At 38.9% G+C, this 25,506-nt stretch overlaps 1 protein-coding gene across 1 annotated transcript; it reads right to left on the bottom strand.

The window, feature by feature from the left end:
- Positions 1–453: 453 nt before the first annotated feature.
- LOC114243488 (pickpocket protein 19) lies at positions 454–20,332 on the bottom strand. The gene is made up of 11 exons (XM_089737873.1): positions 20,189–20,332; positions 12,573–12,732; positions 11,804–11,998; positions 10,597–10,733; positions 9,027–9,123; positions 7,573–7,758; positions 6,382–6,472; positions 5,557–5,698; positions 4,913–5,016; positions 2,581–2,714; positions 454–1,404 (listed from the first exon to the last, which is right to left on the bottom strand). Exons 2-11 carry the CDS (start codon positions 12,705–12,707, stop codon positions 1,312–1,314), a joined length of 1,314 nt encoding a protein of 437 aa, XP_089593999.1. The 5' UTR covers positions 12,708–12,732; positions 20,189–20,332; the 3' UTR covers positions 454–1,311.
- Positions 20,333–25,506: the final 5,174 nt, after the last annotated feature.

Raw genomic sequence — 25,506 nt, 5'->3', positions numbered from 1 at the left:
GAGCTCACAGCCCACCTGGTGTTAAGTGGTTACTGGAGCCCATAGACACCTACAACGTCAATGCGCCATCCACCTTGAGATATAAGTTGTAAGGTCTCAGTATAGTTACAACGGCTGCCCCGCCCTTCAAACCGAAACGCATTACTGCTTCACGGCAGAAATAGGCAGGGCAGTGGTACCTACCCGCGCGGACTCACAAGAGGTCCTACCACCAGTAATTACGCAAATTATAATTTTGCGGGTTTCACTTTTATTACAAAATGTATTCCTTCACCGTGGAAGTCAATTGTGAACATTTGTTGAGTACGTATTTCATTACAAAAATTGGTACCCGCCTACGGGATTCGAACACCGGTGCATCGCTTCAACACGAATGCACCGGACGTCTTATCTTTTAGGCCACGACGACTTTATAACTTGTCACTTCGTTGTCAACAAAAGAAACCAAATATTGATAACATTAAATTGAAATTTATTCAAAGAGCCTTTTTTATATATTTTTACTGCCTTATTTCTCAAAAATGTTGACTAGTCTCTTGGCAAGATAATTAATTAATATAGCCTCTCTGAACTAAACATTTAGCGGATGAGCCGTAGCTGAGGGGTCAAAAAGCTGAGATTTCGCGACTTCGCAATTTCGTGACCAGGCGATTATCACGACGCGACGCATTGCCTTATCGAAGTATCGTTCCGACGCTGACTTCATGTGTTTCAAACCCGATCCGCTGTGCTGGCTGATATTTGACTCGAGTTGGATCCAGTCTCTATTATCGCTCGGCCAATTTGAATATTTCTTGAGGATTCCATCGAAATTAATCCAAGCCCACTGAATTTCACGCTGTATCTCCTCAGTGAATCGCAATTCGAATCCAGTGATGGATTCAGCAAAGCACTGCCCTGGCTGGGACTAGTGTTCTCTCAGGTTTGAACCCGTGAGCTATATATACAATTTCCGAATATAAAAAAAAAACATTTGGTCCGTCGGTCTACCGAGCCATTCCCTCCAGTCGATGGAAGAACTTCCCAGCATGCCTACCAAGCCATTTCATCCGGTCGGTGGAAGACCTTCCCAACACGCTTTTAACTTGCTAGCTTAAACACTCTTTTCTTTATAGTTTTATGTATGAAATAAACTTTAACTTCCATGATTTCAAGATTATTTTTATTATAAAATAAACTCGGAAACATTCCACACTTAATGACCACTTAAGACCAGTGAAGTTTTAAAGAGAGTCGGTTCGCAAAATGTTTGAGCCATGAGACAAAGGCTGTTATATATATATCCAAGCAGGCGAAAATGTAGGCGAAAACCTAGTTTAATTTAAGAGGGTATTTCTTTTGAACATCCAAAACGCGCGTGAGTTCAATGACTCGGTCTGCTTCATACGGGTTTGATTTTTTAACCTGAAACAAGTAATAAATATATAATAGGTTGGGGAAAAAGTCTTTTCGCATTATAACTAGTCAGGTCATAAGTATTGTCACACAGCAAAAACTTATCTTTTAGAATGCTGGCCACAATAAAGTTTATTGAATTCGAATTTAGAATTGTTTATGAAAATAAAAATGTATACTTTTAGAATTTTATTCATTTTTAAATATGGAGTGGACGCTTAAAGAAGACCGTGTTGCAGTTGCAGCGTGAAATCGACTTCATCCGGCACGAAGACTGGCCCTCCTCCAGTCCAGATTTGAATCCGTTAGATTACAAGATATGGCAACGCTTGGAGGAAAAGGCGTGCTCAAAGCCTCATCCCAATTTGGAGTCACTCAAGACATCCTTGATTAAGGCAGCCGCCGATATTGACATGGACCTCGTTCGTGCTGCGATAGACGACTGGCCGCGCAGATTGAAGGCCTGTATTCAAAATCACGGAGGTCATTTTGAATAAACTTTAGTGTCATAAGAATCTATGTTTTGTTAAGTTCATTTTGGTATATGAATGGTTACATAATGAATAAACTTGTTTCAATTATTTTACATTAAACATGTGACAGAATTTATGACCTGACTAGGTAGTATGTATGAACTTGTAATAAAATCTCTTTGACTATATACTATTTGTATCTGGCTGGTTTTGGTATAATTTTTTATTTTTTATTTTTTTATTGCTTAGATGGTTGGACGAGCTCACAGCCCACCTGGTGTTAAGTGGTTACTGGAGCCCATAGACATCTACAACGTAAATGCGCCACCCACCTTGATATGTAAGTTCTAAGGTCTCAAGTATAGTTACAACGGCTGCCCCACCCTTCAAACCGAAACACATTACTGCTTCACGGCAGAAATAGGCGGGGCGGTGGTACCTACCCGTGCGGGCTCACACAAGAGGTCCTACCACCAGTAATTACGCAAATTATAATTTTGCGGGTTTGATTTTTATTATACGATGTTATTCCTTCACCGTGGAAGTCAATCGTGAACAATTGTTAAGTACGTATTTCATTAGAAAAATTGGTACCCGCCTGCGGGATTCGAACATCGGTGCATCGCTAGATACGAATGCACCGGACGTCTTATCCTTTAGGCCACGACGACTTCAAATTTTGTCGTAACCAAAAAAATCTAAACATACTTACGTTAACAACGTTGTTTTTGGTGGAGGAATCCTCAAACAAACTCTTGAATATTCTTTCGATCACAAAGTAAATGATTTCCACGAAGCTTATAAAACTGGCGCCCAAGAATAGACCGGTGGCGCCGCCTAGTGACACTACAATCAAATGTTGAGCCAAAGAAGCCGACAGTTAATTCCTCTCCATGGCGAAACTATGTGTTTTTTGTTTTTTTTTTTATTGCTTTCGATAGGCAGACGAGCTTACGGCTCATCTGATGGGAAATGATAACCGTCGCCCATAGACATCCAAACTACATCAGTGACTGAGATGCGCTGCCTATCCTGGCCTGGATGGGCAGCCTTATGTATGTTACACCGGCTATCCTGTCCTTCAGACCGTCCCGCATTGATAGTAAAAGCGCTTATGAATAAACCCTTTTGGGTACAGAAAACTGGGATATCACTGGTGGTAAGGCATCTTGTGAGTCCGCACGGGTAGGTACCACCGCCCTGCCTATTTCTGCCATGAAGCAGTAATGCGTTTCGGTTCGAAGGGTGGGGCAGCCGTTGTACTGTAAAAACTGAGACTTAGGTCTCGTGTCTGAAAGTGTCTGACGACATTTACTTTGTCTATGCGCTTCGGTAACCATTTAATACCTGGTGGGTCTTGAACCCGTCCACACATCCAAGCTATAATGTATTTGTGGTATCGGCATAGGTGGTACTGGCATGTGGTCACCGCCCTTGATTTCGCCGTCTATGATGCTCTCCGGATAGCCGAAAACAGAATGAGACGGCGCAACATCGTGAGAATGTAAGTCTTGGATGGAGGTGGTCATGATCCTCAGATTTGAGGAGCACGATTGGAGGATGAGGATGTGGTAAGTTTTTTCAAGTTTTGTCTCACTGCTAAGACAAGATGTTGGACTGGATCTGCCTTGGTCTATCCATCTGTTTCTACAACTATTCAATCTACATACAAGTGACCCAGATTTATATTTTGAAAGAAATATTGTGTTAGCTTGGCGCTCTTTCAGTGTGTAGACTTAAAGTTAATAGCATCATAGATACAATTTAATTATATTAAAAAAAATAAAAATAAAAAGTATAGATTATAAAAAAGTAGCCATTTTGGAATGCAAGTCCGTAAACTACATCGAGGAGTGAAAGGTAGACTGAATGATTAAAGCAACATTTATGCAACTTTACAGGAGAGCCATTTAAAGTTTAAAATTTGTAAAAATATCATAGTTAACAAAAAAAAACTTCTTCAACTATTTGAATGGAGTTAAACTTAATTGAAGTTCAATACCCTTTCACCTCTCGATATGATGAGAAAATCTTTAAAATTCTCACATAAAAAACATATTTTAAAAACATTTTTCTAAGTGCTCTGCATGCAGTACCTTTTCCAACATTACGTTCAGCAACACGCTTCATCATCAAATAAAATGTTTTTTGTTGCCCTTGTAGGCAGACGAGCATACGGCCCACCTGATGGTGAGTGGTTACCGTCGCTCATGGACGTCAGCAATGCCAGGGGCAGAGCCGAGCCGCTGCCTACCGCTTAATACTCTCCACAAGCCTCGTTTGAAGGACATGTCATAGCGCTCGGGAAACACCGTGGAGGGGAGCTCATTCCATAGCCGGATGGTACGTGGCAGAAAGATCTCTGGAAATGCACTGTGGATGAACACAGCTGCGGTTCTAGATAATATGGATTAACTCTGCTCCGACGGCGGGAGGTACGAGGTGCGAGCGAGATTGCGAGAAGTGAGGAAGCTTTAATAAAATTGTGGTTTTTTTGCGCGATATTTTAATGGAAGTTAAACAAGCACATATTAAATTGAGAAATTTGGTAAGGCTTAGACGACAAAGGGAAGATCTTCCACCGAGCGGGTCATGTTTGCTCGTTAGACCGACGGTCCAAATGTTGTTTTTTTTTTTTAGCCTACCTAAGCTGATAGGCTTGAGAAGGACCAGCGGAACCTTAACTAGTAGGTGAGCTCACGGGGCTCAAACCTGTTGACGTTGCTAACACGAATCTTAGCAAGAGCCGTGCTTCGCAGAATCTACCACCGGATCGGAAACGCGACCCACTGAGAAGATCCGGCGAGAAACTCAGTGGGCTGTGTCTGAGGGTTAATTTACTCGTCGGGCCCTTCGTCGCAAGCGACGGGTTCGACGAGAACGATGATCGGCCAAATTTTGTTGTTCGAAACTTGTATATATTGAGCTTATCTTGAAAGTGTCGTAAGCGAGATTCAGGCATCTGTCAAATGTCTTGCATTGTATGATGGCTACCCTCCACAAGAAAAACAAAAACCTCTCGAAAAGTTTGTTTTGAAACTCACCTATCAGGTCCTGTAAGTAAAAGACAATTTCCCTGTTGTACCGAGTCCTTGGGGCTTGGAGGATGTACCTGATCGAGCCTCGGGTGACGAAGGGCCCGTGCTCCCTTGAAAAATCAAAAACTACAGGACACTTGACAGGAAACAATTCGAAGGAAACTCTAGTAAATGCTCGGCCATACCTTCTGGACTTTTTATTTATTACTTAGGTGGCTTGACGAGCTCACAGCCCACCTGGTGTTTAATGGTTACCGGAGCCCATAGACATCTACGACGTAAATGCGCCACCCACCTTGAGATATAAGTTGTAAGCTCTCAGTATAGTTACAACGGCTGCCCCGCCCTTCAAACCGAAACGCATTACTGTTTCACGGCAGAAACAGGCAGGGCGGTGGTACCTACCCGTGCGGACTCACAAGACGTCCTACCACCAGAAATACAATTTATAGTACCTATATAGCTGCTGGTGTCGAGCTCTTACAAACGCCTGATATAATCGGTACGAGCGAGCGAGAGGGACATATTCTCTTCATCCGCACCTAATTAGTATGAGAGTCAGTACTCGGCAGGCCGATATGAGCCAGTTCCGAAGATGTTAAAAAAAGCCATTGAACCCTTTTAACCGACAGCCAAACAAATGATTGTACCATTTTGTATCCTTAACATTGATTTCCCTGTAGACCATGTCCAAGCATTGAGGGGTGCATGAGCATTTTCCACCAGTCGAGGACAAGAGATGGGAGTGTCCACTCAAACACGCCATTCCTGCCACTGAGCAGACCGGGCCTTCTGTCAAAAACAGGTTGAAAGCTATACATCGAAGACTATATAATACAGTAATCACAGAGGCAAGTCATAGGAGGTCACTTGGCTCCAAACTAGGGTTTCCTGTACTATATTAAGTAGAGACTGACATACATACTTATATACATTTAAATAAATACATACAAACAAAATCATAGCAAAAGCAGTGCGTCGCTGAATCTACCACCGGCTCAGAATCGCGACCGGCGGAGAGGATCCAGCGAGAAACTCACTGGGTTGTGCCTACGGGCTAAGTTGCAGGTTGCTGCTTGGGGTGCCCAAAAGCACCGAGATTTTTTTTATCGCCCTTATAGGCAAACGAGCGTACCTGATGGTAAGTGGTTACCGTTGCCCATGGACTTCAGCAATCCCAGGAGCAGAGCCAAGCCGCTGCCTACCGTTAAGTACTCTCCACAGGCCACGTTTGAAGAAGGACATGTCATAGCGCTCGGGAAACACCGTGGAGGGGAGCTCATTCCAAAGCCGGATGGTACGTGGCAGAAAAGATCTCTGGAAACGCACTGTCGATGAACGCAGGGGCTCCAGGTAGTATGGATGAACTCTACTCCGGTGGCGGGCGGTGCGATAGTAAAAACGAGATGGAGGTATCATCACATACAATTCCTCAGAATGACTCGGAAGGATCTTTTTTTTTTAAATTATCTTACCTTCGTTTACGTAATAAAACGGTCGGCATCCACACAGCTCTACAACTCTCTTACTCCTGCACGACAGTCGGCAAGTATTGGCGCTGTAGATCTAAAAACAAAACCGCCCTGACATATTACAAGTGTGTACTTTGTGCGGGTTTTTTAACGTTCTCTATCGCGTAAAAGTTAACTAAAAAAATATTTTTTTTTATTGTTTAGATGGGTGGACGACTTCACAGCCCACCTGATGTTAAGTGGTTACTGGAGCCTATAGACATCTACAACGTAAATGCGCCACCCACCTTGAGATATAAGTTCTAAGGTCTCAGTATAGTTACAACGGCTGCCCTGCCCTTCAAACCGAAACGCATTACTGCTTCACGGCAGAAATAGGCAGGGCGGTGGTACCTACCCATGCGGACTCACAAGAGGTCCTACCACCAGTAATTACGCAAATTATAATTTTGCGGGATTAACACTTCCATGCTCTGTTCCACTAAGCCTTATAACACCTTATTATTTTCATTTCTAAGGGCTCGGCGAGTAAATTAACCCACAGACACAGCCCACTGAGTTTCTCGCCGGATCTTCTCAGTGGGTCGCGTTTCCGATCCGTTGGTAGATTCTGCGAAGCACGGCTCTTGCTAATGTTAGTGTTAGCAACGTCCTCAGGTTAGACTCGGTTAGAGCCCCGTGAGCCCCCCGTAGCCCTTATCTACTACTGGCTCAGTGAATCTAGCATAACGCCTCGATGTTACTAGATAGGTAGGAAAAAAGGACGTGTGGTGTCGTGGGACACCGGATAGGAACGAAGTTCCTTATTATAAAAATATTAATTTTAAGTTCTATTCGAGGTATAAAGAAAATAAAACTGGAGGTTTCGCAACAACCCACGGTCATTCGGTAACGTGCGAACTTATTGTGGTACACTTCATTCACGGTTGTTTGCATAAGAGTTAGTGTATTGCGCAAACGAACGCTCTGAGATCGTGGTCAATGAATGATAAAAAAATATGTTATTTTTTGTACGTTATAACAAAGTTAGGTCGTACACTGTGTGCATTACTAATAAAATCTTACGTTACGGACGTTTTTTTCCGGTTAGGGTACCACTCCGCATCGTCCCCTAAGGGACTTCGTTCCAAAACTAAGTGTATTCTTTAATAACAGCTTGTTGAATAAATTACTGTAATAGTTTCAAAAGTCCACCTTTTTCCTATCATCAGTCGGTTCATCAATGAACAAGCACCCTCGTCTCCTGGGCGCCAGTTCTCTTACTCCTTTCGCGCACCTCGTCTCCATCACCGTGAGCTCGGACCTCCGGCTCAATGAAGGATACACTCGGGACGCCTGAGATGCCACATCCACTATGTCGTATGGCGAATGGACATAAAACTGAAATTTTAATATATTTATGACGTCGACATTGGGATGAGACTTTTTTTTATTGCTTTGATAGGTGGACGAGCTCACAGCCCACCTGGTGTTAATTGGTTACTGGAGCCAATAGACATCTATGACGTAAATGCGCCACCCACCTTAAGATATGAGTTCTAAAGTCTCAAGTATAGTTTCAACGGCTGCCCCACCCTTTAAACCGAAACGCATTACTGCTTCACGGCAGAAATAGGCAGGGGTGGTGGTACCTAACTGGTGGTCTCTCAAGAGATCCTACCACCAGTAATTACGCAAATTATTCCTTTTTGCTGTTGAAGTTCTACAAAGTCGTCGTGGTCTAAAGGATAAGACGTCCGGTGCATTCGTACGTAGCGATGCACCGATGTTCGAATCCCGATAGCAAATACAAATTTTTCTAATTAAGTAGTAACAAATGTTCACTTCCACGGTGAAGGAATAAACATCGTGTAATAAAAATGAAACTCACTAAATTATAATTTGCATAATTACTGGTGGTAGGACGTCTTGTGAGTCCGCACGGGTAGGTACCACCACCCTGCCTTTCGTGGCTGCACGTCGAACTCTTTGTCGAGTTCGACGAGTACGGCTACCGGGGTCCCTAAGCCAGCTCCTAGTATTAGAGTTGAAGGCGTCCACTGAGACGCCCCCTGGCTGAGTGGTGCGATGACCTCCGAAGGGTGGCCGGCAAGAAGTGGATGAGGAGAGCCCAAGACCGGTCTCAGTGGTGTGGATTGGGAGTGGCTGATGATGATGATGATCTTCGGATTCGTCTCTTCCAGAGTCTACTATATATTTCTGTGCCTTAGTAAGAAGATCGAACAGAGAAATCGATATAATTACTTCAGTGCGCCACGTACGTCTACACAAAGTCAAAGGGCTAAAACTTTAGTTTTCAGCAACGGCTGCCCCACCCTTCAAAGCGGAAATGCATCACTGCTTCGCGACATAAATAGGCACCTACTCAAATACTCCGTTATAATAACTACAAATGAGAATCGTCATAAAAACCCCGTTAAATATAAAGTTCATAAAGTGTGTTATTGACTCTGACAATGATTAGGATTGTCTTCTAGTCACTTCTGCCCCCAAAACCAATTCAATTGCGTACATCAATTGGTTCGGCCATTTCTACATAACGTAGCAAATCTGTATCTGTAAGTCCATAAGTGTGTTATTGACTCTGACAATGATTAGGATTGTCTTTTAGTCACTTCTGCCCTCAAAAACCAACTCAAATTCCGTACATCAATTGGTTCGGCGACTTCAAACATCACGTAGCAAATCTGCGAAGAGTACTTGCAGCCAATCGGATAGTTCAGCGTGACGTTCGAATCTGGAACCCTGTGGAATACAGGTTTTATTAGACCACTATTTACTGTCAATGTCAGAGCTATTGACAGACAGACATAGTGTCATAACGGGCCGGTTTTCATATTTAAGCAAGACAAATCCGATTCGAATTAAAGATATTTCTAATGTCCTTGTATCGCCAACTTAAATATCTATTTTTTTATGGCTTATGTGGGTGGATGAGCTCACAGCCCACATGGTACCACACCACAACGTAAATGCCGCCACCCACCTTGAGATATGAGGTCTAAGGTTATAGTTACAACGGCTGCTTCGCCCTTCAAACCGAAACGCATTACTGCTTCAAGGCAGAAATAGGCAGGGTAGTGATACCTATCCATGCAACTCACAAGAGTTCCTACCACCAGTAAGCTGAGCCGTAAACCGTGCGTAGTGTTATACGGAATAGAGAAAGATCTTTTAAAAAAAATATTTTAATATGAAATAGACATACCAAGATTTACGGCAATGACGACAACCGTGCCGTGTGGAATTAGGAATAGGACTGACTGTATAGGAAATTCTTTTGGCCTGAGAAGATCAGTAACAAAGAGCTATGGAGGATCACTAAGCAGACACCAATGGAGAAGGAGATCCGGAAGTGGCATTGGATTGGTCACATTTTGAGAAAGCCCGATACCCACTTATCAAAGAGAGCATTGACCTGGAAAGTGTCTGGCAAGAGGAAGAGAGGCCGCCCCAGAACAACTTGGCGTCGTTCGGTGGAGCAGGAGCTAGGGGCCTTGGGCATGACGTGGGAGGAGCTAGAACAGACTGCCCAAGACCGATGAAAATGGAAAAAATTGATTCGAGCCCTACACCCCAGCAGAGGGTAATAGGAAGGAATGATGATGATGATGATGATGTATAGGAAGGGATTGTTCTCTAATAAAAATCATATGTGCTGATGCTATTCGGGAAAGGTGATGATGGATAGAAATCGAATTAAGAAATTGAAAATAAATCTTAAAATTTTGAATTAAAAATAGTGTAAGAAAAAAATGATTTTATTGTAAAAAAGGCGTGAGGTGCATGGTATCAGTATTTATAAATATTTTATGAACAGATAGATATGAGTAAAATAGAAGGGTTATTTTGAGAAAATCCTGAAAAGCACCCCACGCTTTTTACAATAAAATCATTTTTTCTTACACTATTTTTAATTCAATTTTATTAAGATTTATTTTCTATTTTTTATTTGGATTTTCTATAAAAGCGTATTTTCTTAGTTTTTTTAAACTACCTATTATTTATTTTTCATTTATTAGTTGAATTTCATATTTTTCAAATTTTAATATTGAATTGTCATCGGTCCTTAATAAGTATACCAAATTTCGAGTTAATCCGACATTTTGAAGGGGGTCAAATCATGTTCAAAGATTCCGTTACATACTAACATACATACGTCTGAAGCTAATAAAAGCGTATTAAAAAAACCGTCGCAGAGTTACGTCAGCTACTCACATGACAGCGACGTCGGTTATACCGAGGGAGTTCGTTGAATAACAAACCCCAGCTTCGGTGATGACCCTGGTCCACTTAAAGAGGGCAGTCCTCGCGTCCTCTGACGTTATTGGTTTGATTGCAACCTCCGGTAATACCTAAAAGGGTACTGTGAACGTTTATATAGCGTCCTCTTCCACCATACGTCGATAATCTTCAATCTTATGGCTCTTATAGCCTCTATTGTAAGGTTTGTTGCAAAAATTGTACGCAGAACGCCCGACAGAAGTGATGTTAAGGTGGTAGGACCTCTTGTGAGTCCGCACGGGTAGGTACCACCGCCTGCCTATTTCCGCCGTGAAGCAGAAATGCGTTTCGGTTTGAAGGGCGGGGCAGCCGTTGTAACTATACTGAGACCTTAGAACTTATATCTCAAGGTGGGTGGCGCATTTACATTGTAGATGTCTATGGGCTCCAGTAACCACTTAACAATAGGTGGGCTGTGAGCTCGTCCAACCACATAAACAATAAATAAATAAAAACTTAACGTAATATTGTTTAACTTGTGAAAAGCTTAGGTTAATATGATAATGCAAGGAAAATTATAACATAAATTGGATAAAATATAGTTTAAAAAAAACTTACAAAATACGCTTTTATAGAAAGTCCAACTAAAAATAGTAAATTATTTTAATAAATTTGAATTAAAAATAGTGTAAGAAAAAATGATTTTATTGAAAAAAAGCGTGGAGTGCTTTTCAGGATATTATCAAAATAACCCTTCTACTCATATCTCTGTTCATAAAATATTTATAACTACTGATACTTTTTAGCTTTTTTTTTAGCTTTTTTTTTACAATAAATCATTTTTTCTTACACTATGCTTAATTTAAATTTATTAAAATTTATTTATTACTTTTTAGTTGGATTTTCTATAAAAGCGTATTTTGTTAGTTTTTTTAAAGTACATATTATTTCTTTGTAATTTTTTAATTTAATTTCAATTTTTTAAATATTGAATTGTCATCGATCCTAAATAAGTATACCAAATTTCGAGTTAACCCGACGTTTTGAAGGGGGTCAATATCATGTTCAAAGATTACGTTACATACGTCTGAAGCTAATAAAAGCGTATCAAAAAGAATACATTTATATAGTCAGGAGTTCGCATTTGCATAGCATTGCGGGATCTATCAAAAGACGATGCTGCAACGAAGTTAAAGCTCACATCAACAGCCAGCCGGGTCACATCCACGTCTAGCTGGTCATCGCCAGCGAACTCCTGGAAGCCGTCGAGGTTGAATATATCCGAGTTGGCCACCGTTTCGACAAAGCGCACGTAATAATCGTATTTAGGGTCTCCAGGACTAATGCCCCAGAGGGATTTTATGACTGAAGGTATGCTGGTATGGTTAACTCGGTTCTGAAAAGAAAATTGGTAATGGGAATGCCGTAGCTTATTTTTTTTTTAATTGATAGATAATGGATTGATGGATGGATGGATTAAATGAAATACGTGCCTAACAAATGCTCACGAATGACTTCCACGGTGCAAGAATAACAACGTGTAATAAAAATTTAAAACCTGGAAAACATATAGCCTTGAGAGGCTATTTCAGCTTCGCCCTAACATGTAGGTGAGCTCACGGGGCTCAACCAGTGAGTTGCTAACACTGACCTATAGCAAAGCAGTGCTTCGCAGAATCTACCACCGGATCGGAAACGCGACCCACTGGGAAGATCCGGCGAGAAACTCAGTAGGATATGTATGTGGGTTAATTCGCTCGTCGAGCCCTTCGTCGCAAGCGACGGGTTGGACGAGGACGTTGACCGGTGCTTGTGGTACCTAAAAGAAGGCAGTCCCAGTAGCATGTTTTCTTTTAACGGCTGAGAAAAGGTTTTGACCACCAAACATTATGGGTCACTCTTTATTGAGCGATCACCTCTTTCGAACATCGTTGGAGCTTTGTGACCAAAGAATCAGTTCAAAGGATCACCTTGGGACAAGCCGTCACCGCTGGGAGGCCGAACGTCCAGGACCTGAAGTCCTTCTCCAGTGTAACAACGGTAGGGTTCTCGTTGTACCTGTGCCACTGGTCCATGGACACTTCGACCGCGCACCACAGCGCCATAGCGGTTATTACCACCCACAGAAACCTGGGCAATTAAGGGAAATAAGCAATAAAAAAACTTCATAGGTGTCAAGGGACACCCGGATGGAACGAAGTTCCTTTCGATTAATTAGTGAAGGAATTGTAATTTTTTTTTAAGTTATAATAATAAATTACGGCATTATGAAGAAGAAAAACAATACTATGAACTAAATTACTATTGTTGAAACGCTATCTCGAGAAACTGTACTCATTACGCGGACCAATCGGATACGAGCAATGTCACGCGATAAGCGCCTACACGTTGATTGGTCAGAATGACGGATCTAAAAAGTGTCGTGACTACTTTTCGTAAGAATTTTTTCCGTCTAGCCCCCTTTCACAACGCGCGATAAGGAACTTCGTTCCAAAAAAAAACATAACGTTTAATAAATAAAGTGCTTATTACCTGTGGAGACCATAGACTGATAAGCATACTAATAACATAGTGAATACTAATAAGTGTACTATTATAACATTCTCACGTGGAAGATCGAATATCTTGTATGACTATTCTATTAATGGTCAAACTTTGGTACGCACCACAGTTGTTCGTGATTTGGGTATTTATTTGGATTCCAGTTTGATTTTTGATTTTCATGTTAATGAAATGGTAAATAAGGCTTTTCGAATGTTAGGCTTCATACTTAGAGTTGGTAAAGACTTTAAAAGACCATCTACTTTGATTCTGTTGTACAACAGTTTTGTACGGTCTATATTGGAATATGGCTCCGTCACATGGAACCCCTAATATAATATTTATATTCAGCGACTAGAAAGAGTCCAAAAAAAGTTTTTTAAGCATCATTTATACCATTGTCGTCGCTTTAACTCTCCAGAACCGACAGAATTTGTCTCTCTAGTCGATCGCAGGCTACTGAGGGATCAAATGTTTTTATATAAAATAATAAATAACGAGATTGATTCTAGCTATCTTCTTTCCAAAATTTCATTAAAATGTAGTCGTATTTCCGCGCGTTCTAAACAGACCTTCCACATGTCCACGGCTCGAACGAAATATGCTTCTAACTCTTTTGTCCGTAGATCTTGTAGGTTGTATGATGCTAAGTTCTCTAATGCTGATATATTTTGCTTGTCACTTGTAGCATATAGAAAAGCTGTTTTGGAGTGTTTATAGGGTGATTTGGCCCGATAAGTGTTGTAGTTTTGTAGTGTGAGTTAATGTATAAAATTATATGTGCGTATTGTGTTGCTTTTGTTTTTTTGTAATTTAAATTTCTAAATTTCTCTTCTTGTTCACTGTCTACTTATATGTGATTTTGATTGTGGAAACATATTTGGTTATTGTTTTAGCTATTTTTTTTAAATATTGTATGTTTTGTATTGTACTGTTTGTTTCCCAAATAAATAAATAAATACTGACTTTTTGGCGGGAACGCGAGGAGTGAAGTTGTGTGATTTGTTTTATTTGTCTATTTAGTGTTTCTTCAGGTTTAAATGTGTAATAACGGTGGTTTATTAACTGTTTAGTATCGTATTATGCTTTGTCATTATTTGACATGCGAATTTTAGTGTGTAGTGTGTAAGTTAGTAGTAAGTCAGTCAGAAATATAGCTTTGTGCAATTAAGACGTGCATTTATTATATCCCGCGAACCCCGCACACCGCATGGCGACCCTAGCCAGTCGTGCGATAAAAATCGCCGCGTGCACATGCACAGTTATATACGCACTTGCACCGTAATATCCGTTCGATATAAACGAAATAAAATGGGAAAATCATACTCGAAACAAGAAGAAAAAGAAGTCATTATAACACAAAACGCGGCTGCTGGAGAAAATAGCGCAACAGCAATCAGGGAAGATCATATACACACAAATAATATCCTATTAGGCACCCTAGTAACCATCGTCGGGCTGGTGATTTTAATAATTCTACTTAAAAATTATAAAAAGTGCATGAAAAATGGATGCGCAAGGAGATACGCAATGAGATGTTCCAGCGAGTACAAGCAAGATGGACAAGGCGTGAGCAGACTAAGGCGTCCGGAGACGAGGAAGCTGCCATCTGAATAAGTGAATTAGTGCAAAAAAAAAAAAAAAAAAGAAAGTGCCACGTAAAAGTGAAGATAACGGTGAAATAGGTAGTATATGGAACTAGAAATAAGCAAAATTTTAGAAAAACTAGAATATATAAGAATTAGTTTAAGAAAATTAGTCCTAAGCGAAGACAAGAAAAATCAGGTTTAGATAAAATAGAAGAAGCTAAAAATTTGTATTCAAAATATAAACAAATAATATCCATAAGTAATCCCGAGTTGTCAGATGACTTGTCATGCTATTTCATAGAAATATTAGACGATAAAATAAATACATGTTTTAATAAAATATTAGAGTTCAGAATTAAAAGTTTAGAACAAACATCGCGAACAATGGCGGAGAGATTTGATTTAAAAGAAGTAGGGAGCTTAATTCCAATTTTAGATGGAAAAGAAGAAACGGTAGAAAGAATGATAGAAGGCGTCGAGATGTTGGATAAAATATTTAAAGACGAAAAGAACAAGAACTTGTTGATTTCTTTTATTTTGAAAACTCGTTTAACTAAAACAGCTAAATTGAAAATGAAATCAAATTACAATACTATTTCAGATTTAATAAATGATATAAAAAAGTTTTTATTGACAAAGAAATCAGCTAATTCCTTGTTATTACAATTAAATAATATACGCCAAAATGAAATGTCTATATCAGATTATGGTGATAAGATCGAGGAATTGTTTACGGAACTCACAATTTCACAAGCCGAAGGGAACCCTAAAGCATGTGAAATTCTGAGACCGATCAACGAAAGCTTAGCTATTAAAAAGTTTGCAGATGGATTAAGAAATAGACGCTTAAGCACCATAGTCACTGCCCGTAACTATACCGAGCTGAAGGAGGCAGTCCAGGCCGCCAAGGACGAGGAGCCGGATCAGTCAACGTCATCAGGTACAGTCCTGAATATAAGAGGTAAGTTTAGAGGTAGAAGAAACAATTTTTTTCATCGAGATCAAGGACAGCAGCGAAGAAACTATGTATGGCAAAATAATCGTCAAAATTATATGACAGGAAATAATAACAATAATTTCCACAATTTTCGTGGCCAGTCAACGAATTATCAACGTGGTCGAGGTAGTAGGAGCCGTTTCAATGGCTATCGTAATTTTCGTGGTCCACCACAAAACCGTCAAAATATGTATATGTTTTCAAATAACAATTACTCGACTCCGATAGAGGACAACAATAAACAGCAACAGGATTCGACTGAGTTTTTTCGTGCATAAAATATTAACATGTGATGGATTAATAATTTTACAATTTCAAATTGATGGTCAAATGTGTTCATTTCTACTAGACACAGGTGCAAGTTTATCGGTAATACATAAAGATAAAATCCCCCATAATACAAAATTAGACTGTAATGACACAGTAATAAGAGGTATTTCAGGTAGTATTAATTCAAACTTCGTCGCTACGATAAACTTAGAGTCACACGATGGTATCTTATTTCGCCAGACATTCCACGTATTGAACGATATGCCGTGCAGTGCTGACGGTATAATCGGATCGGATTTCTTGAGAAATTATAATGCAATCATAGACCTGCAATTGAGACAAATAACCTTACAAAAGAATTTACAATGTAGCATTATAAAGTTCCACATAAGTACTAATAGCAGTATTTACTTAACTTTACCGGCTAGGAGTGAGTCAATTCATTTTATAAAAATAGATGCATCGTTAAAATCAAACCATGATTATTTAGTTGTTCAAAAAGAGTTAGCTAAAAATATATACTTAGCAAGCATTTTAGTTAAACCACAAAACGGTAAGATACCGGTACGGATATTAAATGTAAACGATAACGATGTGAAGTTGCCAATATTTACACCACAATTACAATCTATATGTAGCTATGATATATGTAATTTCGCAGAACCATGTAATTCTGTCAGCAGAACAAAAAATTTATTACAAAATTTAAAATTAAATCATTTAGAAGCAGACATACGTAAACAAATCGAATGTATTTGTGTAAAATACTCAGATATATTTTATTTAGAAGGCGATAAATTAGGCACTACAAATGTAATGACACAGTCGATCGAGTTAAAACCAAATACAAAACCAATTTATGTTAAACCTTATAGACTACCACATTCGTCGAAACCGGTGATCGATAAGGAAATAAATAAAATGTTAAATGAAGACATAATCGAAAGGACAAAATATAGTGATTGGAATAGCCCAATTCTTTTAGTTCCAAAAAAATGTAATGGAAATGAAAAGAAATGGAGGCTGGTTATAGACTACCGAAAAATTAACGATGTTATACAGGAAGACAAATTTCCATTGCCAAACATAACGGAAATATTAGACTCTCTATCAGGTGCCATATACTTTACGCATTTAGATTTACAGCAATCGTATTATCAAACGAATCTAGACTCTAACAGTAGAAAAATAACTGCGTTTACCACAAACACGGGTCAGTACCAAATGAAAAGATTACCAATGGGTTTAAAAATATCACCCGGTGCATTTTCTCGTGTCATGTCTATAGCATTATCCGGTCTAACGTACGAAAAGGCTTTTATATATATGGATGATATCATTGTATTTGGACGTTCAATAGATTGCCATAATAAGAATTTAATAGAAGTTTTTGACAGATTAAGAAAAGTGAATTTAAAGGTTAATCCCCTGAAATGTGACTTTCTAAAAAAAGAATTATTATATTTAGGACATGTAGTTTCAGCAGAGGGTGTTAGTCCCGACCCTGAAAAAATTAGAGTACTAAAAAATTACCCGGAACCACAGAACTCGGATGAAGTACGACGTTTTGTCGCTTTTTGCAATTATTACAGAAAATTCATACCATATTTTGCCAACATTACCATGCCGTTAAATAGACTATGTAGAAAACATGAAACTTTCAATTGGACGTTAGAATGCAAGCAAGCCTTTGAACATTTAAAACAAGCTTTGATTTCCCCGCCTATTTTACAGTATCCCGATTTCTCCGATGACAATGAATTTATACTACAAACAGATGCTTCTGGTATTGCCATAGGTTCAGTTTTATGTAACAAAGATATGCGTCCGGTTGCATACGCTAGTCGACCCCTAAACAAAGCAGAAGTAAATTATCCTACTATCCAAAAGGAGTTGTTAGCAATTGTATGGAGCGTTAAATATTTTAGACCGTATCTTTTTGGAAAAAGTTTTACCATAATGTCCGACCATAAGCCATTAATATATTTATTTGGCATGAAGGATCCCTCGAGTCGTCTAATAAAATTTAGATTACAATTAGAAGAATATGATTATAAGGTTGTTTACATTCGTGGAAAAGATAACTGCGTTGCAGACGCATTGAGTAGGGTGACCATAACATCGGACGAATTTAAGAATTTTAACGAGTCAATTTTAGTTCTCACAAGAGCACAAAAGAAAAAGTTAGAAGAACAGGAAAAGGAAGTTAGTAGTACAGGTAGTGTCAGTGAAAAAACTAGGGCTTCAAATATTTCATCTCAAAATCCAAGGCCTGATCAACCAAGGATAGGAGAAATATTTAGAATTCCTAGCGATTTCGTTGAAATGAGATTTATTGAAGGAAAAGAACTAGACAAACTTAGAATGAATAAAAAAATAACGAAAGAAAAAGAATGTTTTGCGTACGTACCAAGTAATTATATAATATACATAAACCTTAATTATAAACAGCAGATCTCGCGAGACGAATTTGCTGATATGTTAAGTGATTTTTGTAATGAAATAAATGTAAAAGAAATATGTTTAATAAAAACAGAAAGTGACGCGATATTTATAAAGAAATTATTGAATGAAATACAAAGTAGAGAAGTGTGGTCCGGACCACGAATAAACATATTAAAGAATGTTAGAAGAATTGTCGACAAAGATGAAAAGACTATCATATTAAATGATTTTCATTTGCTGCCAACGAGTGGACACGCGGGTGTCCGTCGTATGGTTAATAATATAAAACGAAAATATTACTGGCCAGGTCTAGAGAATAGCGTTAAAGAGTATGTTAGAAAGTGTAGTACATGTCAGAAAATGAAATACTCTAAAAACATTAAGGAACCAATGATTATCACAACAACAGCCAATAACGCATTTGAAAAAATTTATCTCGATATTGTCGGACCCATGGACACTGACGTCGAAGGATACAATTACATTCTCACAATTCAATGCGAACTTACTAAATACATCGAAGCGTTCCCGCTACAACGTAAAGACACGGTAAGTGTGGCTAAGGTTTTTGTAAATAATTTTATACTTCGTTATGGAATACCTAAGGTCATAACTACTGATCGAGGAGCGGAGTTTACTTCAAAAACAATGGAAGAGGTATGTAAATTGTTATACATAACTAAGTTACACTCGACCGCTTATCATCACCAATCTATAGGTAGTTTGGAAAATATGCATAAACACCTTGCCGCTTTCTTGAGAATACAGTGCGATGGACAGCCAGAAACATGGAGTCACTGGCTCCAGTATTGGTGTTTTGCCTATAATACGTCTGTACACACATCTACAAAATATACACCTTTCGAATTAGTGTTCGGAAAACAATGTAACATCCCTAGTAATTTAAGAGATACAGTGGATCCACTATATAATCCAGATAATTATATGTTAGAATTAAGATATAGATTACAGATGTCGCAAAGAGATGCGAAACAACAATTGTTAGATAATAAGTTAAATAGGAAATATAATTACGATAAAAATGTTAACAGTGTTAGTTATAATAAAGATGACTTAGTCTTAATTAAGAATGAAACAGGAAATAAATTAACAGAATTATACAAAGGACCATATTCAGTGATAGAAGATTTAGGAACTAATGTAAAGATTTATATCAATGGAAAATGTGACATTATCCATAAAAATCGAACGAAACCTTATATATAATATAAAATTAAACTACAGTGTGTGATTTATAGATATATAAAAAAAAAAAAAATATTTCTTAATTATTATTTTTTTCTTTTTTAAATAACCCCGGTGGTGTAGTGTGTAAGTTAGTAGTAAGTCAGTCAGAAATATAGCGTTGTGCAATTAAGACGTGCATTTTATTATATCCCGCGAACCCCGCACACCGCAAGTGCAGTGCAAGTTATTATGATATTATTTCATTTACCATTCATTAATCCATAATTCAACTAATAATTAAAAAATCCATTTATTTTCAACTTCGTCCCTAAGAAAATCATTATTTGATAAAAAAAAATTCACTAATAAGATTATGTAGAAGTAATAAATATGAAAAATATAAAAATATGTTCGCTTCTTCACACATAAAAAAGAGTGATATTAATATCTGAAGTATACAAGTATTTGGCGATTTAAAAAAATTCTGGCCGTGAGAGCGTGCCTTATTGATAAGCTGTTAGTTTGTCAAGAACCCCTGGCTCCTGATAACATCAACCTTTCGCTCCAATGTCTCCGTGGTGCGGCGATATGCTTGAATCCGTGCACGCTGGTCTCCAAGCAAAAGTCTCTCCCGCACTCCACAAGACATTTCGATAGCCAACCTATGGTCTTCCTCCAAAATGGCAGCCTCTCTTCATGCATTCCACTATTGTGCAAAAAAATATAAAGCTTTTACAATTAAATCAGGTAATCTATACTAATATATATAAATCTACAGTGGTTTATACGGATGTTCCGTTATAACTTCCTTGCTTTCCAAGGTGATGGAGCCAATAATAAATACACAACTTCTGAAGTATCTTGAAGATCGCCAGCTGATCAATGAAGGACAGTACGGTTTCCGTCACGGTCGCTCAGCTGGCGATCTTCATGTATACCTTACTCACAGGTGGGCTGAAGCCTTGGAGAGCAAGGGCGAGGCTCTTGCTGTGAGCCTTGATATCGCGAAGGCCTTCGACAGGGTCTGGCATAGGCCACTTCTATCGAAGTTACCATCTTACGGAATCCCCGAGGGTCTCTGCAAGTGGATCGCTAGCTTTTTAGATGGGCGGAGCGATGTCCAGTTTCGGAGTCATTTGGAAGGCAAAGCCAAGTTGGCGCCCAAAATGCTGGGAGTCTTCAACAGAGCGAAGCGGTACTTCACGCCTGGACAAAGACTTTTGCTTTATAAAGCAGAAGTCCGGCCTCGCATGGAGTACTGCTCCCATCTCTGGGCCGGGGCTCCCAAATACCAGCTTCTTCCATTTGACTCCATACAGAGGAGGGCCGTTCGGATTGTCGATAATCCCATTCTCTCGGATCGTTTGGAACCTCTGGGTCTGCGGAGGGACTTCGGTTCCCTCTGTATTTTGTACCGTATGTTCCATGGGGAGTGCTCTGAGGAATTGTTCGAGATGATACCGGTATCTCGTTTTTACCATTGCACCGCCCGCCACCCGAGTAGAGTTCATCCATACTTCCTGGAGCCACTGCGGTCATCCACAGTGCGTTTCCAGAGGTCTTTTTTGCAACGTACCATCCGGCTATGGAATGAGCTCCCCTTTACGGTGTTTCCCGAGCGCTATGACATGTCCTTCTTCAAACGAGGCTTGTGGAGAGTATTAAGCGGTAGGCAGTGGCTTGGCTCTGCCCCTGGTATTGTTGAAGTCCATGGGCGACGGTAACCACTCACCATCAGGTGGGCCGTATGCCCGTCTTCCTACAAAGGCAATAAAAAATAAAATAACAAAATAAAAAAACTACTGAACCATGCATCCGATTGACTTGAAACTTGGTATCCATGTAGAAAATACATGTACTTAATGGGATAGGCTAATATTTATATGAGTGTTGGACTCCCTAATAACAATGACAATAAATAATAATGTTAATTTTAAATGCCCAGCGAAGCGGACGGGTACAGCTAGTAATCAATAAAATAAAATCTTTTTGTTGCATTATGTCTGTCGTATATTAAGTGTATTAACATTTCGAGCGCGAACCGTCGATAGATCGACTCTCTATTAACGCGTATAAAGTCTGAAGCGTCGGAGTACCGAATATTTGTGCAGTTCATTTATAGATATTGGGTATCGACCAGCATGCTTAATGCGAGTTCTTTAACGTTTTAAACGTTCTCGATAGCGTAAAAGTTAACTAAAATTTGTATGGAATTGGAACGTTTGCCTGCGTTTGCCGCTAGGAGCGCTGTTTCAACTCCACACAAATTTGAGTTAACTTTTACGCTATCGAGAACGTTAAAAAACTCGCACTAAGCACACCTTTCGATGTTTTTAATTGAACTTCAATTAAGCTAACTCTATTCAAATAGTTAAAGAAGTTTTTTTTGTTATAATATTTTTTCCAAATTTTGAATTTTAATGGGTCCTGTAACGTTGCAAAAATGTCTCATAAACCAAACAGCCTTCTACCCGTCGTGCTGTTTTGTCTTTACCTATTTCTTATTCTTCTTTTTCCTCACCTTATCTCAATAGGCGGGGTTGGCACAGCTAATTTTTCCCTCCCATTCTCTTCTATCAGCCGGCATCTTAACACTCACTCCTCTCTCTCTCATATCGTCATTCACATACTCCATCCATATCTTCTTCGGTCGACCTCTTCCCCCTCTACCTTGCACTACCATTTCCGTACATCTCCTAGTCACATGCATCTCCTCTCTACGCATCACATGTCCATACCACGCTAAACGTCCGCTTTTTAATTTATCAATCACCGGGGCCACTTTCACACTTCCTCTGATATACTCATTCCTTATCTTGTCCATTCTTGTCGCTCCACACATCCATCTCAACATCGCATCTCTGCCGCATGCACTCTTCTTTCTTGCTTAACTTTCGTCGCCCACCATTCAGATTCATACAGCACGACAGGTCTAATGATCGTTTTGTAAATTTCTCCCTTGAGCTGGAGGGGCATTCTACGATCGCATTCTGTTGCAGAGACCTGTCATCATTTCACTCAACCAGCCTTTATTTCATTTCCTACGTCACAGTCTATATTTCCGTCGTTCTGGAGTATATTGTTACGCGCTGGGGTTCGGGATAAATAAAAATTCTACCGAATTACAATTTATCACTGCATTAGCACTTAGAACCCTTAAAACCCTTCACAAACACTTTAAAATTCTCAATTCGCTTCTTCCGCTTCGCTTCAGGTGATCCGTTCGCTGTTTCGCTTCGAGTAGTTCGAATTACTAACTAACCGCGTGCCATCTCTACAACGCTTTTATAGCCGATACCACATCCCTAGAATTATCGAATATATTTCACACATTTCGAGTATTGTCTTTCCGCTATCTGACAATAGATGGCGTTGTACTTCTCGAGCGATCTAGGCTACTAGATCCTTCGATATTCGTTCGACTATTCGGCGATAGATGACGTTGCTCTTACCGGCGTAACAATATTATTATCTTTAACTATTTATATACAAATAATACCTGGACTTTATAAATGTTGTTAATGATGTAATATTTCAAATTTGTTGCCGTCGGTATGTCTACGGCGTATTTGTTAGCTAGCTGCGGCTTAGGTGCAACTAACATTACTTTTTAACAATTAACATACAATCGATTTAGTGCAATAAAATAAAAAAAAGATTCAACATCAACTATGGCGTGACATTAATGGCGCATGTATTCAAGCTATAACACGATTCTGCTTTTAGCTTAATTATTCCATGCTTTACAGCTGGTTTTGTTTTTCTTCAGAATTTTACATAATAATAATATCGACGCTTGAAAGGCAAACATGACTAAGCGACAATAACTACTTTGTACATTAATGATAGGCAATAACCATATTCGATGCGCAAAAAAAAAATATTTCTAGGTCTATTAAAATCATTTCAATCCTACAGCTACTAGCTAGATTCTACTACAGCTAGATTCATTAAAATAAATTTTGTTTTCAAATATTCAACTTTAAATTAGTCTACTGTAAAGTTCATGCATTGTGGCTTAGTCACGTTTGCCTTTCAAGCGTCGATATGTGAAAACGCGATTAATTCAAATAAACATGGTCATTGACTGAATTTAATTTGAATTGTTTTTAATGGTGCAATAAAGTTTACTATCACTCTGTTTATTTTCTGTTTCGGACCAATTTGGTTTGTTTTGAAGCGAAACCTCCTTTGCTCTATTCGAAAATCAATGTAACGAGAAAACTGCACTAAAAAGAGACAAATATATAGATCGGGCTGGCGAGAGAAAGAGAAGGTTTCAGTTTTACATTCTGTCAATTGTTTTTTTTTTATTTTTTTATTGGAACTCTCCTGCTATCCACGAGTGATGTTTGACCATACATCCTAAGTACCGTTAGTATATCGGAGCAAATCAGGCGAACAGTAAGAATTATTATAAATACAATAAGAAAATAAGGTTTCATTATTTAAAAAAAACGTGCGTTTATCTGCTATTAGAATACTAAAATCAACAGAGCCGTATTCTGTACTAATCTCATAAATATTATTAATGTTACTTTAAACAAGTTCCATGCGTGGGAAAAGACGCAAAGGCCTCATTATAAAATAAATATTGTTGCCCTAAGGTTATATATCAGTATCAGTTAGTGACGACGAAAAGTAGGTAATTCTTATACACACGTTACCAACAGATTTGAGAATGTATTACATATTTATTTAATATTTAAAAATGTTATTATAAATGAAAAAGCATTTTTATGATAATGCAACAAGTCATTGTGTGACAATAATTATTTTAGATAAGTCCGATAAAGAGGTGAATCATTATCTGATTCGTATTTACCTACTTAATTACATGCAAATGATCCTTATGTGATAAGACCGCCACTGAGAATATTTCTTTTGTAAGTGTAATAAAAACTTTTTTTACAGTTTATTCCGCGTTTTTTTTTAAATTTTTTTCGTGGCATAGATAATAAATACTCTTAAAATTTCGTGATAGCGAACAACAAAATAATTATGGAGGATAGAAGTAAGGGCCACTGAGTTTCTCGCTGGATCTTCTCAGTGAGTCGCGTTTCCGATCCGGTGGTAGATTCTGCGAAGCACGGCTCTTGCTAGGGTTCGTGTTAGCAACGTCATCAGGTTTGAGTCCCATGAACTCACCTACTACCTCGGTGACGCTGATATGGTCTCTCAAGACCATCAGATTAGGTAAAAAAAGAAGAAAAAACTAGTCAACATTTCTGTGCACTGCCTACCGCATCTTTGCCCAATGTGGGAATCGAACCCACGACCCTCTGCGCAACGGTCAAGAACGCTAACCACTGAACCACAGAGTCAGTCAAAATGTCAATGATCTTTGAAAAAGCTGAATTGTGTAAGTAGGTTATGTCTGTATTAAATCTAGCATCGCACATGACTGCAACACACTTACTCAGGGATTTCTCGATGCGAAAACGATTATCTTACAGTTTGCTTAGTGCGAGTTTTTTAACGTTCTCGATAGCGTAAAAGTTAACTCAAATTTGTATGAAGTTAGAATGTTTGCTTACGTTTGCCGCTAGAGGCGCAGTCTATGAAACAATATGATGACATTAAAAAAAGAAATCGAGATTATAACGTAAATGTAGTTTTATGTGCGAAGCTTTTTTAGTTTATATGTAGCTTTCAAGCTTTTGCAAGACGTCACGGCTATCAAGTCCTTAAAAATGAAAAGCAGTGTGCTTAGTGCAAATTTTCTAACGTTCACAATAGCATAAAAGTTAACTTTAATTTGTATGGAGTTGGAACGTTTGCCGCTAGGGGCGCTATTCCAATTGCATACAATTTCCAGTTAACTTTTACGCTATCGAGAACGTTAAAAAGCTCGCACTAAGCACAGTGACCTGC

Source organism: Bombyx mandarina, chromosome 24 (assembly GCF_030267445.1).
Source record: "Bombyx mandarina strain Sakado chromosome 24, ASM3026744v2".
In the NCBI taxonomy this organism is placed as follows: Eukaryota; Metazoa; Arthropoda; class Insecta; order Lepidoptera; family Bombycidae; genus Bombyx; species Bombyx mandarina.
Note: the sequence above shows the minus strand (reverse complement) of the source record. Positions and strands in the feature narration are given on the sequence as shown.

What these genes read in the sequence shown, in the direction of transcription:
- LOC114243488 (XM_089737873.1), bottom strand. Translation starts at nt 12,707, where the DNA reads ATGGCGCTGTGGTGCGCGGTCGAAGTGTCCATGGACCAGTGGCACAGG. An exon ending in ATAACCGACGTCGCTGTCAT is followed by an intron (nt 9,124 to 10,596) that starts GTGAGTAGCTGA and finishes TGTATTCCACAG; the next exon opens with GGTTCCAGATTCGAACGTCA. An exon ending in TTACTTACAGGACCTGATAG is followed by an intron (nt 2,715 to 4,912) that starts GTGAGTTTCAAA and finishes ATTTGATTGTAG; the next exon opens with TGTCACTAGGCGGCGCCACC.